General features: G+C 29.1%; 2 protein-coding genes across 7 annotated transcripts in view; one reads left to right on the top strand and one right to left on the bottom strand.

Annotated features, from left to right (window-relative positions):
- Positions 1-355: 355 nt before the first annotated feature.
- Positions 356-4,310, top strand: LOC126841288 (uncharacterized). Of its 3 annotated transcripts, XM_050577673.1 has the most exons (8): positions 356-731; positions 823-875; positions 1,615-1,758; positions 2,107-2,231; positions 2,314-2,416; positions 3,020-3,138; positions 3,679-3,873; positions 3,941-4,310. In XM_050577673.1, exons 3-8 carry the CDS (start codon positions 1,632-1,634, stop codon positions 4,064-4,066), a joined length of 795 nt encoding a protein of 264 aa, XP_050433630.1. In that variant the 5' UTR covers positions 356-731; positions 823-875; positions 1,615-1,631; the 3' UTR covers positions 4,067-4,310. The 3 variants fall into 3 exon arrangements, with proteins under 3 accessions (XP_050433630.1, XP_050433616.1, XP_050433623.1); XM_050577659.1 differs by having other exon boundaries at positions 356-875; XM_050577666.1 differs by lacking the exons at positions 356-731; positions 823-875 and adding an exon at positions 1,336-1,513.
- A 5,281-nt stretch (positions 4,311-9,591) lies between these two features.
- LOC126837780 (eye-specific diacylglycerol kinase-like) overlaps positions 9,592-14,217 on the bottom strand; it is an 88,853-nt gene continuing 84,227 nt past the window's right edge. For 3 of the 4 annotated variants that reach the window (XM_050571733.1, XM_050571748.1, XM_050571755.1), the window contains one exon: positions 9,592-9,850. In XM_050571733.1, the coding sequence (XP_050427690.1) occupies positions 9,801-9,850 (50 nt within the window). In that variant the 3' untranslated portion in view covers positions 9,592-9,800. Of the gene's footprint in view, positions 9,851-13,994; positions 14,064-14,217 lie in introns of all 4 variants that reach the window. The other variant, XM_050571741.1, reaches the window with a different exon arrangement.

The raw sequence follows: 14,217 nt of genomic DNA, 5'->3' as shown, positions 1-14,217 counted from the left end.
AATATATATTTTGTTGCATGAATTAATTGACAATTTTATGTATACGAAAATATTTTAAAATTAATTTTTTCTGAAAATTATTTATGATTTTATTTAGATAGTATTGACATTCTGCAATTTATCTTTAACAATAAGCAACATGTGTAATACCACAGATTGTAATATGAAATTATGAATTATTGGTAATTGGTATTATAATGCACATTTTTAAAATTCATTTTGATAATAGTAAATAGTAATAAATTAGTTAACGTACAGATTTTTTAGTGCTAGATCGCGCTAGCGTAGCTTCAAATAGAGATTAATGTGTCCTTCATGCTGCCGGCATTACAAGGTACTACACAGCAGCTGGTTAATGGTAAGCGGTAACGGATAATAGGGCACACCGCCGTCGGCAGCATACACTACTCACTAGTAATAAGTAATAACTTAGGTCTAAGAACTCGGGACAAATTACGCAGAGTACATCATTACTAAGTGTGTCTTTAGTTGCAGTTAACACTGGCTATACATCCATACATTAAACTTTGTTGTGTTTGTTACTTGCTGCTTCGTATTTTTTATGCTGTCGGCTACGGTCAAGCCCCAAGGCTAGTGTAGTGTACACTGTACGAGCGGGCAGTTACGGACTGCGGTGGTGACTTCACTCATCAGTCTTGTCAGTTGTCTGGCCGGCCGCCGGTGGTTGATTACAGTGTTTTCGTACAGTGCGGCTTCAGTTTGTTATAAATGTAAATAATATTCTTAACAGAGTTTGTTTTTACTTTGTGGTTAACATTAATGTAATCATTTTTGGGTAATTATTTATTATTTCGCCATAAGAAATCAGTGTTCTTCCAGTTTAAAACGACGAGCGAACGCTAAAATTAAACAACGTGAGTACTACGCTAAATTGATAATTTTGTTATTGTTATTAAATCAGTCATCTATCACCATGTCGGAATAATCACGGCCGTTAAGTCTCGATCAAACAGTTTTAATCGTTATTATTGATTCGATCATAATTCTGTTGTTACTTGTTAATATAACCTTACCTTATGTTAAAAGTTACTTCGGTTTGTTGTTATTTTATTTTATAGGTATTGTGTGTGTTATCGCAGAATATTTCTAACAAAATACTTTTCGAACACAAATGGAAGTAAATGAAAACAAATTACCCGTTTCACTTGCCGGCATTCAAATATTAATATAATGTTCGAAATTGGCATATTAAAAAAGTCATTAATATTTAATATAATCTAAACATTTGTTTTTATAACGGTCATTCCAATTCCAGCTTTGTTATGTGTATAACAGATGGCGCTAGCGAGGGCTCCATTTGAAAATTTGCGTTTAAAGCAACACGTTTTCGGCGGTGATTACGAATAATAAAGAATTTCCAATTTTTAATTAATAATAATTAGTTATTTGATTATTATACTAAGTGTTAACACTATCGGTGTTAAAGCTTCTTCAATTCATTTTTTTAACAGTTGTTGAACATTTTATTTTTCAATTTACGTTTTTATTACAGGTAACCTTGTCTAAATGGTTTTAATTACCTATTACTATTATTTACTAAAATATATGTTATATTTCAAAATTATTAAAATTTGATTAATTCAATGTGTTCAGATTATTAAAAAATCAAAATGCCACGAACAAAGAGAAGAACAGTCAAGCGAGCGTCGTCTGATGAGGATAATATGACTGTAAATATGACTGTTGATAATCAAACAAAAAATATAAAACAGCTCTTGGAAGAGTTTGAATCCGAAAGTATGTACCTAAATGATACCTATAAAATTTAATATTATTATGAAAATATGTTGTATTGCATTTGTTTAATTCACCCAATTAATTAAATTATTTTCTTTTTTTTTTAAATCTAAATTCGAGGTCTGAACTAAGAATTCTTACTGGGTTAATAACATTTTCTGTTTCTTTTGTCTTTATTTTTACTACAACTCAACAAATTTAATGAAAATAAAATTAAACAATCGGCATTTAATTTTTTATTAAACACTTCAATACAAATTTTAAGCGATGGTTTGATATTTTTATATGATGAATATTTAGTTCAGTTCAGTCAAGTTTATTTAATACTCATGAATTATAATGTTTTAGAACGAAATATCGAAGACAACTTCTATGATGCTTTTGAAAATTCAAGGAACGCAATAGAAAATGCATTTTTAATGATAAAAATGAATTTAGGCGACAAATTATTAAAACAAAACCTCCAAGATTATGTAAGTAGTCGTATAAGAAAGATTTAAAACATAAAATAATATTTTAAGTTCATATATATTAGTTTTTTTTCTATTTTAATAGCTTCTTGAAAATAGTGCAGTCAAATCTGCTAAAGGATCCGAACGTCTCGCTAGACCAGTTACCAAATCTGCTGCTAATGGTGGAACCACTAGAAAAAAAAGTGGTAAGAAGATAGATTTAAATAATATACTTAAGTTTTATTTTTGTATTCTTTAGGTAAGTATTTTTTTTTAATAACGAATTAAAAAAGTGTTTTTTTGTTTCTTTTCACACAATAACATATTAAGTTGAATTTCTAAAGCTAAGAGCAAAAAAAAAAGCATTATAAAAAAATTAATTTTGTTTTGTTTATATAATTGTTAAAAATTTTTAAGCGCCTTTTAGGTTTTTTTTAAAAAATGGTGAGGACAAGTATAAACAAATTATTAAATTATTAATTAACAACAATTATCAATTATTAGCCTCTGTTTGTTATAATATATGTATTACATATGTTATGTTATGTAGTAGATAAAATATAAATAATACATTTGGAAAATACACATAAAATAAATTTTGCATGTGTTGACACTGAACAGAGTAGAAGGTTCGAAAGGAAAGAACGTGTATATATTTAAGAGCACTCAAAAAATTAATATACAAAAAAATTGTTTTTAAATGTGCCCCCATAATATGTGTACAAATAAATGTTTATCCATTGCGATAAAGTTAAAATTGAATTTTAATAATTCACTTGACATTATATAATATGTAATTGTTATTTCAGCATCTGCCGGTAGATCTAAACAAACAAGCTCTACCGCTACAGTAACCAAAAACCGTAGTAAAACGCAAAGTGAAGAAAGACCGCCGCTATCTGAAAAAAACAATGAACCCAAGTTTAAGGTAATAATAAAAATAATTTCTATTTATTTTATTAAAGTAATTTTCTCTATAAACACTTAAATTTAACTTAATCAACAATATAAATTATGATTTTACAACTATAGAAGGTAAAGGTAAATTAGAAATGTATGTATGAAATAAGCATTTTAAAATAGTACAAAGTCAATATTTAAATGTGTAGTTGTTAATAAAACTAACAAAATTAAAATCATGGTTTTCAAATTTTATTTTGCGTTAATGATTAAAAAAAAAATTGTATTAAGTTAAGTGATTTCCCAACATTAAATTTTAACCTACATGTGAGATTGTTCTTAAAAATAGTTGTACTTAGTTTTTGTTATATTTTTAAAATTTTACCAGACAACTTAAACTTGATAACCGCACCTCTTTAAAATTAAAAATACGATAATATTATCTTTACTTGTGTAATTTATTACGGAGCAATGAACACTGTAAAGAATAATAATTGAAAGATTGTTAAATAAAATAATTTATTCAAAGAAGAATCTTCAGAATATTGTCATTTTTATTTAATTTTAGACGCCAATGAATCGACCACCGATGCCAGCTTCAGCAACAGTTACACCTAAAGTAAATATGAACGAGCCTATATCCATGATGAGGCGTCCAAATCAAGGTGAAGTAGCTCTTTCAATGACCGGCAGTCCTTTAATGGTATCATCCGTTTCTAGAGACGATATGGCTACAGTCAGCGTACCATTGGCAAATGGAAACGTAAGTAGTTATTCTTTGTCCTGAATTCAAATAATTTTTATTAACCCATATTAACTTATATTTTTAGGTACTCTCGATATTGCCCAGAGCTGGTGCTACAATGGATATATCTTTCGACGAACAGACCAAACACGAATTGCTTCTTCTCAAAGGTAATATTGAAGGGTTATTAAAAATGAATAATGGTATATAAACTTGTAACAATGGTTCATTAAATTTTTTTATTTTATCATTATTTTTTTTAACTTTGTGCTAATACATAATAGGTTATGAGTAATATATTAATTTTCTGTGGTAAATTATATTTTATTTTTCTATTGGACGAGGATACACATTTTGATTGATATACCTCTACATATTTAGATATGTAAATTGTAAAAACAGACATTTTAGGTTCAAATATTTGTTTTGTTAATTAAATGTTAATGTGTGAATAACAAACACAAATATATATATATATATATATATATATATATATATATATATATTATTATTAGATATTATATGTATTATAATTGTATAATATATATTTAAGATGATAAATACATAAATACAAAATATAAATTTTATAAAAGGATAATATTTAATAATTGATATTATTTTTCTTTAAATACCTTATCTACTTTATAATGTTAATATGGTAGTATATAATTTTTGTTTTTAGTAATCGTGTGTATAAAGTCATTTTGATGATTGTTCTTGTCACAAACTAAGAACTGTCATAGTTTGTGATTTATAATATAATTCCTTTTTTATATATTGTATTTAGTTTAATAAAACATATATTATTTTATCATAAAAAAACAACTATTATGTATGTTTATATTTATCTGTTCCTTGTTTTGCTCATTAAAGAGGTAACATTTCATTTGCGATAAATCAATAGTAAATTGCTACTCATGTAATAAAAAAAAAGCCAGCACAGCGGTGTTGGGGTATAGACCGAACAGAGCATATTATAGGGGTAGGAGAGATCACAGGTCTCCAACAGCAGTTCAGTTGTACGGCGATTCTTGTAGCAACAGACAAGTTATTTTTTTGTACATTTTTTAGTAGTACCACTTGGGACGGTACTAAATACTTTAGTGCAGGTAAAAATTGTGCACATTCGTTGAAATTCAAAAGCAATGTGGTTGAACACGAGGGAAACTATTGTTGGTTGTCGGTTTTCCACTTTTGTTTTGATGACCAGCTGGTTATCGGATATTGGCTGCATTTTATAATATAATAGGGGATTTATTCATAATTATTTTTTATTCTATCATATTTTAATCCACCCATACTTATTTAAGGTACCTACAGGTATTATGGTTTATGATCAAATACCATTGTCTACAGAATTTACTAAAAAATATATTTTATAACAAAAAAACATACATACAGAATATTATCAGGTATCATTATGTATCCAACGATATTTTGAAAACAAATTTTAAAAATTTTAAAACAAACATCATGTTTTTCCATTTAATTAACTAGAAACGGAATGATATGAGCTTTCATAGTCATCTTAGTATAAGTCTTTCATGATTGAACGTCGTTTTCCCCGAAATACAGTGTCTCGATTAAAATTTAACAGGTATAATGACAGTATTATTGTATTCGTAATTGGGTTTTTAGGATTTTCCTTAACATAAAAAACATTTTGACTACAATTTTTGAAAATATTGTTTATTATGCTGTAATTTGTTATGCCCGTCCAATAGTCGGACCTAAGGTCCAAAAAGTACACCTAAACAAGCGAAATAAAGAAACGCATTAATCACTACTGGGGCAAAAGACAATTTTCTGTGTTTTCATTGTATGTTGGTAGTATAGAATATCTCACACAAGTTTGAAACATAATTCGACCGTTTTTCAAAATAGTTAAATTGTTTCATAATTTGCGGTTGAGAAATGTGTGCATTATTGGGTTTATTTTTGTTACATTTTCGATTTTTGACTTTATGAAGTACTTTTTAAAGACTCGCTTCGTGAAGAAATCGGTCCATCTGTTTAAAAGATATCGTAGAACCAGACACAAAAAATAAAAACACTTTACATGTGTATCATTTAAAAACATAAATCATAATTTCTAATTTTACAGTTTGGTTAGAAAATAAACAAAGATTTGAACTACACTATCTTTGATAGTTAAACGATTAACGAGGAATTAGATCTGAAACAAGATGTAAAACACAAAATTATGTAAAACTATTAAAAATGGTAGTCGTCTAATATTTTCCACTCACTCCAATAACAGTTTTATGAATATTAAACATAATACATACGAATAAATATAAATTCAAAAATATATATACTAATCGTTTTTTATAAATTAAAACATTTGATTGTCGTACAACAACAATGACACAGAATACATGTTTATGTATAATAATAGGTATTATATAAACCGAAAGAATAACAAAATTGGTACCACAAGCTACCAAGTAACAATAAACAGATATTAATAAACATGATAATATTAAAAATTTAGGATTCGTAAGGAATAGTGCCTAAAACAAATAATAATATATACAATCACAAGTTGTATATAGAAGATGTCAATTCTGACTGATGTTTAAGAACAAAATTAAATCACAGTAATAGCTCAATAAAATATAGTAACAACAGTGGTATTGGTGTTATAAGTTTACGATGATAGAATCGTAATCAAGACTTCAATTTATAAAATTTCTAGTAAGATAATTATGTAGTTCAATAGTATTAAATTTAATAATAACAATTAAAAATTATATATAATAATTTAAAAAATTCAGAAATAATGTTGGTATAATAATAATATTATCGTTTGCGTTTAGTCGTATAATAATGTATCGAACATTTCATAAGAAATATTAATAATTGTTGTTTAATTAAATGTAATAAGTAATAACACTAAGTGTGTATATATATATAAAATATAATATTATGGTAACGTGCATTAAAATAATTGTTTCCAAAGTACCGATAATTATCTAAGTGTGCCAGAAAACTTAGTCTTTCCTGAGTTCTCTCGTATTGTTATCTATCTCTATACCATTAAAAATAAGTCTATTGCGGTTTTTAAAAAATAATTTAACGGCTAATATTAAAAGTTTGCAAAATAATAAAATTGTATATTATCGAAACCCCCAAAAGTCTATATGGCCTAGCGCCTATGTATCTATGATAGATCTAAACACTAGTGTGCAGTTCGCCCGGTCCCAAAGATCCATCGCCTAATTAGTATTGCTAAAACGATTATGCTAAGCCATGATGGTCGAAATATACTTGGATCGTTAGTAAACTCAACTATATATTAATCATCATTTTACCTAAAAAAAAAACCTAATAAGTGAATAATATTGGTCAAAACTATAAAATAATCAGTAAAGTATTAGTCAACAAGTATAGAGTTTCGAATATTGTTTTTTTCTTAAAAATATAATTAACTACTAATCACAGAAAATATTTAATAAAAATTATTCCTATACAGGTGATACATTTAACATAAAACACTCATTTATTCTGAAAATAATAAACTACTATTTTGTAATTTTCTTTTTTTGATAATATTTTAGTTAATGCTATTTTACTGTTTTAAACAATATTAAAATTTTTATTTTTTGATAAAATCTAGTCTTTTATCAACTTTTGAAACTTAACGAAACTTGAATAGTAACGTATATTATTATCTTTTTTAATTTAAGAATAATTTTGATTGGTCTGTTAACTAGTTTTTAATTATTTTATTTTAAACTTCAATAACTTTGAAAACAAGTATTCAAAACTAGTTATCGACTAATCGCAAATTTTAGCAAACTTCTTTTTATTAAAAAAGTTAATTAATATATACGTTACCATTTAAGTTTTAAAAGTTCATAACACTTTAGAGAATATTAAGAGAGGTTTGTCTACTAATACAATAGTATTAAACTACTAATTTTAATACTATTGTAAAATAAAAACAAAAATCTTTAAAAAAAAAAAAAAATCTATAAAATGTCAACTATTTTAAGAGAAAATTAGTGTCTTACGTTAAATTAATCAACCTAAAATCTTATGAATGTACAGTTTGTAGAATTTATTATATAAAATTTGATTGGCACGTTACACCTTAATCTTACGCGTTTTACCGGCGAGTACCTACCATTGGGGTCTTAGCCTAAAAGATTAGAGCATTTCCTCCTGTGAATTAAAATCTCAGCTCGTTGACAATATTATTTAACTGGACAACCGCGTCCGCCTTTCCAAAATGTTGCCAAAAGTACGTCGACATCGATGCTCACTTTTTAAGCAGATATTAGTTGGTTGTCAACTATTGAACGCTAAAAATTCGGATTGAACCCCTACGGGGAAGGAAAGTTAAAAAACAAAATCTCCATCCATTGGCATCTACCAAGTAAAAATTCAACGAATGTATGTAATCGAATTGTTTGACGATAAAAAAAAAAACGTTTTAGTATTTATTTTGTTCCGTCCAGTTAAAATTAATAATCCAAATCGTCGAATGTTTTTGTATTTTTATTATATTTTTTCTTATGGACGTAATTATTGCAGTTTTATGTTTATTATTATTATTATTATTTTTATAAATGATATGTTTTCCACCGCCGTAAACGTTTTGCCGGCTGCTGTGGCAAGGGTGTATGTAGACAATTAATAATGGCGTAGAGGTCTTACGTGCAGTAAGGAATTTTGGAAAGAAAAAAATTTAATGACCATTCAGATACGAGACTGCGGGTGCGGTATTGGTGATGTTTCTGTCGGGCATAATGTGTTTGAATATTATAATTGAATAAGGTTTCGAGAGTGGAATCGACTGAGAAGTTTTTAATTAAAAACGGTTCAGGTGCGGCATCGTCGTTGTGTTATTATTATTATTTTGTATTTCTGGAACGTGTACCGGAAATATAACTTACGGGGAAGTTGTTTGACAGATCCTACGGTGTATTTTATAGGGGAAACGAATTCGCGTTGTGTATCCCATAATCGAAAAAACGGGCAATGGTTATATACTAAATATTTTCCGTCTTTTTTGTTTCCGAATCTCCTAAGAACTCGTGCACCGCTTGCTCCTGAACGTCGTTACTTTCTATGGACTTATTAGTACTACTTGTAACACTCGTTTCCCCGCACACAAGTCATCAAACGAATCGTTTATTTGTAAAGAAACCGAAAAGTAATGAACTAATAACAATATTACCGCTACATATCATTTGATTGCGATTAAACGTGTACGCGGTTACACTACGGGTACGCTGGCTATAGCGATGGGGTTTATTTCAAAATAAGTCTACACTTTTTTTTAATATTAAACGTATAATGTTTTTTCAAAATACTGTATTTGTGTTTGTTCGGGTTTTCGGCACGTGCTTTCCCCTTAAGGATATTGCCCAATATATGATTTTATTATTGTGTGTACGATCCTGTGAGAATTGTCATGTTCCTCCGGTGACGACCCGGGTCGATTTCTCAGACCGCTTGTCCCCTTGCGTTTGAGTTTCTAGAGAGTGAGGGAACCGAGGATATATAATTTCTAGCTTGGTCTTTCGATACGAAAGGTTTCACGTTTTTTATGAATCACAATTATAATTGGAGATGATGACTTTTAGAAAACTTGTGGTCACGAATCGGTGGCACTAAGTAACTTACACCCAAAGCAACAGCGACGAGCCAATGATAAAATACCAGTAAAAGTATAAACGTATACATAAAAATATCGAATGGAAACGGACGCGGCAAAGACTAATTGACTGGTAGTGTGTTTTTTTTTTTTTTTGTTACCATCTCTGAAGACTTAAATGACAATAATAATATTCATAATTACGAATGATATCGATAACAATAATAATAATTAAGTAATAGTAATAAGAATACGAATAATAATAATGTATGTTGAACGATAAAAAAATGTAAGTCGTCGGTCTGGAGCTTTTCGCCGACGGTGGTTGTTGTTGACAAAATCAAACAGACGTCTCGGTTTGGTCCGCAAACGACACGAACTGTTCTTGGCCTGAAACAAGATGACACTCGGATCAGTAATACAAACAATATTATGTAAATAAGATGTGAAACTCAATCTTTGCTAAGTCTTTAAACTAAAGTTGTGCCAATAAGATAAATACTTCTGAATCAATCTCACCGCTTTCATGTGCGTCATACGCGGCTAATTCTGTTAAGACATTCGAGTAAGTTTTATGATCCTGTGTGTGTGTATGTATATGTATCGAATGCCGCTCTGTACACACAAGATAGAATTACCCGGATTTATACTATACGGTTAAACGAGCAGGAATTGATTGTTAGCATTGTCCTTTTCGATTCATTTCCACGGAATCTTTTTGGCTTGAGGCACCGAGATTAAGAGAATCGAATACACAGAGTATTTTTTTTTTTTATTCCCTATCTCCCTTCGGTATACCGGCTGTGTCTGTGTGTACAAAAGTAATTGACGCCGATCGGTCACCATAGCTTTTTGTACATAAAACCTCATACATGGGGTTTTAATACGTAAAACTAAAATCTATTTTATATTTAATTCAAAATAATGGACACGTCGACTAATTATATTACGACAAAGCACTCTACGGAAGCTTTTAGGGGGACCCATTGTCGATATTAATAATTATAAACCAGGACAACGTCAAGTTCGCTTTATTATATTATGTACACGACTTTCACAGACCTACTGATTTTGCGATTATTATCAAATTTTGCATGCAAAGTAAAAAATAACATCGAGTTAGCAGAATTTAATGTAGGATAATCACCCTCGGGCTCTCACAATGCATTATTTGGTTTAGAACGGGTTTTTTTTTGTTACAGCTTTAATTTATTCATATGAAGGTTGGACAATTTATAAACTAAACAAATTATATTGCAGACACAGAATGTATCTAAATACGGATAATTAAATCAGGGACAGGGACATATTAAGAAATTTGGTGCTCTAGGTATTGGTGGTCTTATTAAATTGCTTTGAGTCCTGTGTTAGATTAAATTGGTTATAAAACGGCATTAGTAATGGTGTAATCTTATGTTATACAAACGAATCATGGCTTTGCAATAAATAGACAGTTGTCGACAAAACGTTAAATACCATGCGGTCGATTAAGGTGAGAGTTAAGAGGCTCATCACGTGGTATACATTGTGTTACTACTGTTTGTAAGATGCATCCTGATCGAGGTATGATATAGGTCACGTTTAGTATCACGCACATGATGAGCCAATCATTGTACAGAACAGTCGTTGAGTGACAAGTAAAATGCTTACTATAAAGGGAGGTGTGAGATTATTCTAAATCATGATAAGCGTATGGGAAGGGGTGCCATTAAGGTAAACTGACAAAGGGTGTCGTCGAGCAGACAATACCTGGGTAAATTAAGAATTGTATACATAAAACAATGGAGGAGGGGTGGGAGAAATAACTATCTATTGTGCGAAATGGCCGTTTTATCTTCACAATGCGAATGTGTTATTTTACTGTGTGTTTTGTTGAGTTGACTTTTTGTATTCGGTATACAAAGAGCTATTATGCCGCACTCAAGCAGACAGTTTTGCATGTTTAAGTATCGTCGAAATTATACGGTGCAAACAGTGGAAAATTGTGTTAATAATGACTGAAAAAAAAAAAAAATTAGAAACTTATTTGCAAGGAATTAAACCAATTGTAATATGTTTATATTGGCACTTTGAAGCAAAAAAAAAAAGCCCTTTAAAAAAGAAATTAGATCTTCTCGATTTAACTGAACGATAGGTAACCGACAAAAAAATAACAGTTTATTTTTAAACTTAAACCCAAATAAGTAATCTTGTGAAAATGACCGACGCCACTTCTACCATACATTATTTTTTTATACATACTTTTTAGGCACACTAAGAGACCATAGCCATAAGCTGTTATTCAAACTACATTAAACGCGAATATATAGAGGGATGTTTTTCTGCGCAATATTAGTTTATTAAGTGATAAATGTAAGACTTAAAACTGGGTCTCTTATGCAAAACCCAAAGCTATAACTGTAATATATAATATTATATTATGCAAAAAAATGATAGAACGCGTTTGCCGGATCGTTAAAAGTTTGACATAAAAACTGTTATCGATGACAAAGAAAAAATTATTACTATTCCGAGAGAAAAAAATGAAAACCGGAATACAAATAAGAAATTTGAGAAAATGATGATATCTATTGAGATATCAATGTACTGGTATTGATCAGTACAATATGGAAATTCTGAACAGTAAAAAGCCAAATCGTTAGAATCAGAAAAATAGTGTTGTCTACCTCCCGAGTAACAATGTCTAAAGAATTCGGTCAAACAATTTCATGTTTTTCGATTGGAATATTTTCACTATACTCGTGGATATCTGAAAGATAAGTATAAGTTCAAGTGGGCGTATGGTTGAATAAAAAAAAATTGTACAATATAACAAAATCACATAATTTAGATTTTTTTATTTTATCATAGTCTCTCTAATGAACATTTTAACGTTGATACTAGGTGAATTTATTGTTCAGTTATAGGCCTAATTAATATTTAAAAAAATAGAGTATTAAATCAAGGCTATTCACCAACGTTGTATATATTATTTAAAAAGCTTTTCTCACGGACTTTTCATATTTTATTTTGTAGTAGGGTGTTTTATATTTTAGCTTTGATGCCAAGCTGACATTCTATTGGGTTTTACAATGACGTAAGCACAGAGTTTCAATAGTTTAGTAATGAATATGAAACAAAAGGCGGCCTGTCATAGCCAATTCTATACCGTTTTGAAGAATGTTTGTTGGGTAAAAAAATAATAAAATAATCTAAATTTTTGGCATTTGTATTTAAATCTTATTATTTCCCTATTTGAGCAAGACGTTCCACTTTAATACAGTTATGATCATAAATGATTTTTCTATTTTTGGTGATGTTAAAAACGGTGATGAAGTTAGATTTAGTCGGGCAATCTTACTTTCGAAATTATTCACAAAAGTCAAAACCTTTTCATTTACCTACATAATTAAAAAGAAAAATTAAAAACTTTATGATTTTCTAAATAATTCATCTCTCATACTTTATTTCAACGATTATAAGCAAAAACGATTTTTTAAATTTTTATTTGTATAAAATGCGATTTTTATTCAGATTATTTATTGTTTCATAATTTTTTGATAAAGAAAAAATTCACCTAATATTTCTACTTTTCAATTTAATAATCAGACAAAAAGCGTTTATATTTTTTTAGGATTTAGTTGTACTTCAGTTTAAAGGGAAAGGTTGACTCAATACAGATTAAAATGTTTGCTTAACAATGCAAATTGCTGTTTTTCAGGCGATTTATGTGCTACAGGTGGATTTTGAATTGTTTGAATACAATGTTATATTGATTATATTTGACTTGGTGGTGGCGTTATTGAACGTCAAAGGGGGTCAGGCAGGTATAGAAACGACTCCACCGTCGCATAATAGACAAATTGGTAGTCAATAATAATATGATATGGTGGCGTCATAGCTACCATTTAAAAATTCAGAACCATAATCCTATTGAAATTATTTCAATTTCCTATTCAATTTGGAGCGCGAGGAAAATTATTCTTTGTTTAAGAGTGAGAGAGAGAGAGAGATTGTACTTCCAAAGTTATGAGAAATACTCTTTAGACGAACACGATCATAAATCTACATAAATTACCGGGATACGTCCGTTTACAAATAGTATTATTATGGATGAATATTGAATTCGGTGTTGTTTTTAAACAAATAAACACCGTATAAATAATAAATATAGAAATAGGATTGGACCTATTCGCCAGACTGGAAATTAGCTACAGGGTTGTTACCTATACTTATTAGATATCTATGTATAAAATAGTTCTAACTAATTCAACAGATCAGTTCTACGTCACTGTTTGTATTGGAACATTTGTGTACAACTTTAAGGAGAGGAGTTTATATAAAAGAAATATGCATGTAATATATAAGTATACTAAAATAATAATACGTAGACATACACTACAACATTTTGTTTTTAGCATTCTCGTGTATTAAGAGGTAGGTGAACACACACCAAGTACTACTGAAGGGCTCAAGTAGATTTACGGATTAATTACACAATAAGGTAATCGTTTACTACGATGCTTTTATTGTTAAGCGATAGAGAAATGTATACCGGCACGAGCCGCGCGTCTTCTTGAGCCTTTCATTAGTTCTTAATCGAAATCGACTTGTTGACTTCTGTCTAAAAAAAGAAATAAACAAAAATAAGGAATAGAAGTTGAACAGAGCCCAACAAGAGTTCTAGGATAATATTATGGTAACAATTATTGTTATCGGTAAATATTCTGTCAAAGATAATTTGAGCTAACGTAAGGCCTATGTTTAGTAATAACTTA

This window comes from Adelges cooleyi, unplaced genomic scaffold (assembly GCF_023614345.1).
Source record: "Adelges cooleyi isolate 19-005CV unplaced genomic scaffold, UGA_ACOO_1.1 ACOO_flye_CR_arks_rails_tigmint_CR_PRNA_108, whole genome shotgun sequence".
NCBI lineage: Eukaryota > Metazoa > Arthropoda > Insecta > Hemiptera > Adelgidae > Adelges > Adelges cooleyi.
The sequence above is the reverse complement of the archived record's forward strand: the minus strand, read 5'-3'. Positions and strand labels throughout refer to the sequence as shown.

What these genes read in the sequence shown, in the direction of transcription:
- LOC126841288 (XM_050577673.1), top strand. Translation starts at nt 1,632, where the DNA reads ATGCCACGAACAAAGAGAAGAACAGTCAAGCGAGCGTCGTCTGATGAG. An exon ending in GGAAGAGTTTGAATCCGAAA is followed by an intron (nt 1,759 to 2,106) that starts GTATGTACCTAA and finishes ATAATGTTTTAG; the next exon opens with AACGAAATATCGAAGACAAC. An exon ending in ACAATGAACCCAAGTTTAAG is followed by an intron (nt 3,139 to 3,678) that starts GTAATAATAAAA and finishes ATTTAATTTTAG; the next exon opens with ACGCCAATGAATCGACCACC.